At 55.5% G+C, this 2070-nt stretch overlaps 1 protein-coding gene across 1 annotated transcript; it reads left to right on the top strand.

Annotated features, from left to right (window-relative positions):
• Positions 1-470: 470 nt before the first annotated feature.
• On the top strand, positions 471-1780 carry GUITHDRAFT_65872 (hypothetical protein; the record flags this gene model as incomplete). The annotated part of the gene is made up of 3 exons (XM_005838304.1): positions 471-539; positions 758-845; positions 906-1780. 3 exons carry the CDS (start codon positions 471-473, stop codon positions 1778-1780), a joined length of 1032 nt encoding a protein of 343 aa, XP_005838361.1.
• Between the last annotated feature and the right edge of the window lie 290 nt (positions 1781-2070).

Raw genomic sequence — 2070 nt, 5'->3', positions numbered from 1 at the left:
GGAGGAGGAGGAGGAGGAGGAGGAGGAACTTCACGTGTTCAAAGTTTGAGTAAAACTTTGAATAGGTAAGTAAAAATCTGCCTAGGCGAAGTTGGCTGTAGTGATGTAGGGGTGCATGGCAGGTGGAGATGGGGGTGGGGTGGTGCCCGGGGGGTTTAGTCAAGTTGGTGGAAATGTAAGTGCAGGCAGTCCCGGAGGCGAAGCGCAGGAGGAAGGGAAGACAGGAAGGAAAGCAGGAAGGAAGAGGAGAGGAAGGAAGAGGAGAAGAAGCAAGAGGAGAAGAAGCAAGTCAGGAGAGGAGAGACCATGTGGCGAGAGTGTACCATAGTCAGAGGGTGTGAGTGTCAGTGTCAGTGAAAGAGGGGATAGAGGATCGAATGGAATCGGCAACCTGATGTTAGGTAATGCAGTCTCAAGAGGATGTTGCTCTCCCACTGCTAGCTGCAACAGAAGACAGAAGACTGAACAGCATGTCGAGTATCAACGCAACGTCATTGATCGCCTCGGTTGTCCTCATCTCCCTCTCAGCGCTCTTCTCGGTATGGCAACGAGTAGGAGTGGAGAAGTAGTATGAGTAGGGAGGAGGGGAGGGAGGAAGGAGGGGGATGGAGTGGGGGTGAGTAGGGTTTTGGGGGGGGAGAAGAGGAGCAGGAGCAGAAGCAGGAGGAGCAGGAGCAGAAGGAGTGAAGGGGGTTGGGGGAGAAGAGGAGTAGGAGTAGTAGTAGTAGTAGTAGTAGGAGGAGTGACATCTTCTCAGGGGTTGACCCTGGGGCTGATGGGTCTCGACCAAGTGGGGCTGCGGATTGTGATAGAGAGCGGGGAGAGACCCGAAGCCTCAGCCTCAGGTCTTCTTGCTCCTCCTAACTTGCTCCTTCTCACCCCTCTGTTCCCCTCAGAACGACGAGATGCGCGCTATGCTCGGAGGATCCAGCCGTTCCGCAAGCGCGGCAACCTCCTGTTGTGCACGCTCCTCTTCGGGAACGTCGCCGTGAACTGCCTGCTGTCCATCATCATGGCGGACATGACCTCTGGGTTCGCAGGCTTCCTCATCTCAACCTTGTCCATCGTCATCTTCGGCGAGATCATCCCGCAGTCCGTGTGCTCCCGCCATCCTCTTGCAATCGGATCTGCCTGCATTCCCCTTGTTTATCTCTTCGTCATCCTCACCTTCCTCGCGTCCTACCCCGTGTCCCTTATCCTTGACCAGCTCCTGGGGGAGGAGATCGGAACGATATACAGCCGCAACCAGCTCAAGGGTATGCTGGAGATGTATGCCAAGATGCAGGACACAGACTTTCAGCAGGAGGACACGAACATCATGGCAGGCGCTCTGGATTTCGGCAAGAAGACCGTCGGGACGTGCATGACGAAGATTGAAGAAGTTTTCATGCTGCACATGGACGACAACTTGAACTTCGAGACCATCATGAAAGTTTTCCAGGCGGGTCACTCGCGCGTTCCCGTCTTCGAGGTCGATCCCCACGGGATCAAGAAAGTCGTCGCGCTCCTCTTTGTGAAAGAACTCATCCTCGTCGACCCCGAAGACGCCCTACCTGTCCGCATGCTCTGCCACCACTGGTTTGGGCGCGACATCCCCATCGTCTTCAACGACTGCAAGACGTCGGAAGTGATGAAGGTGTTCAAGTCCGGCAGGAGCCACATGGCCCTAGTGCAGGCGAGCAGGAGCGAATTTGTGGAGGGGAGAGAGAGTGACAGGATGGGCAGGAGGTTGTGTGTGTTGATGACGGAGACCCTTACTACAAGACTGTTGGCATCATAACACTTGAAGATCTCATGTGAGAGCAAGACCTGAGAAGACCATGAGCATCTTTGACGCGATGGCAGCGAGGAGATCCTGCAAGAAGAAATCTACGACGAGCAGGACGTGGGTGTCAGGGTCAGGTTCTCCCGCAAGGCCAAGAAGCACGAGCTTGCACGCATGGCAGGAGGCAGCCTGATGCACTCTGAGCATCCTCTCCTCCAAGTGAACAAACTTCTTGTCCTCTCCCTCTCCCTCTCCCTCTCCCTCTCCCTCTCCCTCTCCCTCTCCCTCTCCCTCTCCCTCTCCCT

The sequence above is a fragment of the Guillardia theta genome (assembly GCF_000315625.1).
Source record: "Guillardia theta CCMP2712 unplaced genomic scaffold GUITHscaffold_11, whole genome shotgun sequence".
Taxonomy (NCBI): Eukaryota; class Cryptophyceae; order Pyrenomonadales; family Geminigeraceae; genus Guillardia; species Guillardia theta.
The sequence above is the reverse complement of the archived record's forward strand: the minus strand, read 5'-3'. Positions and strand labels throughout refer to the sequence as shown.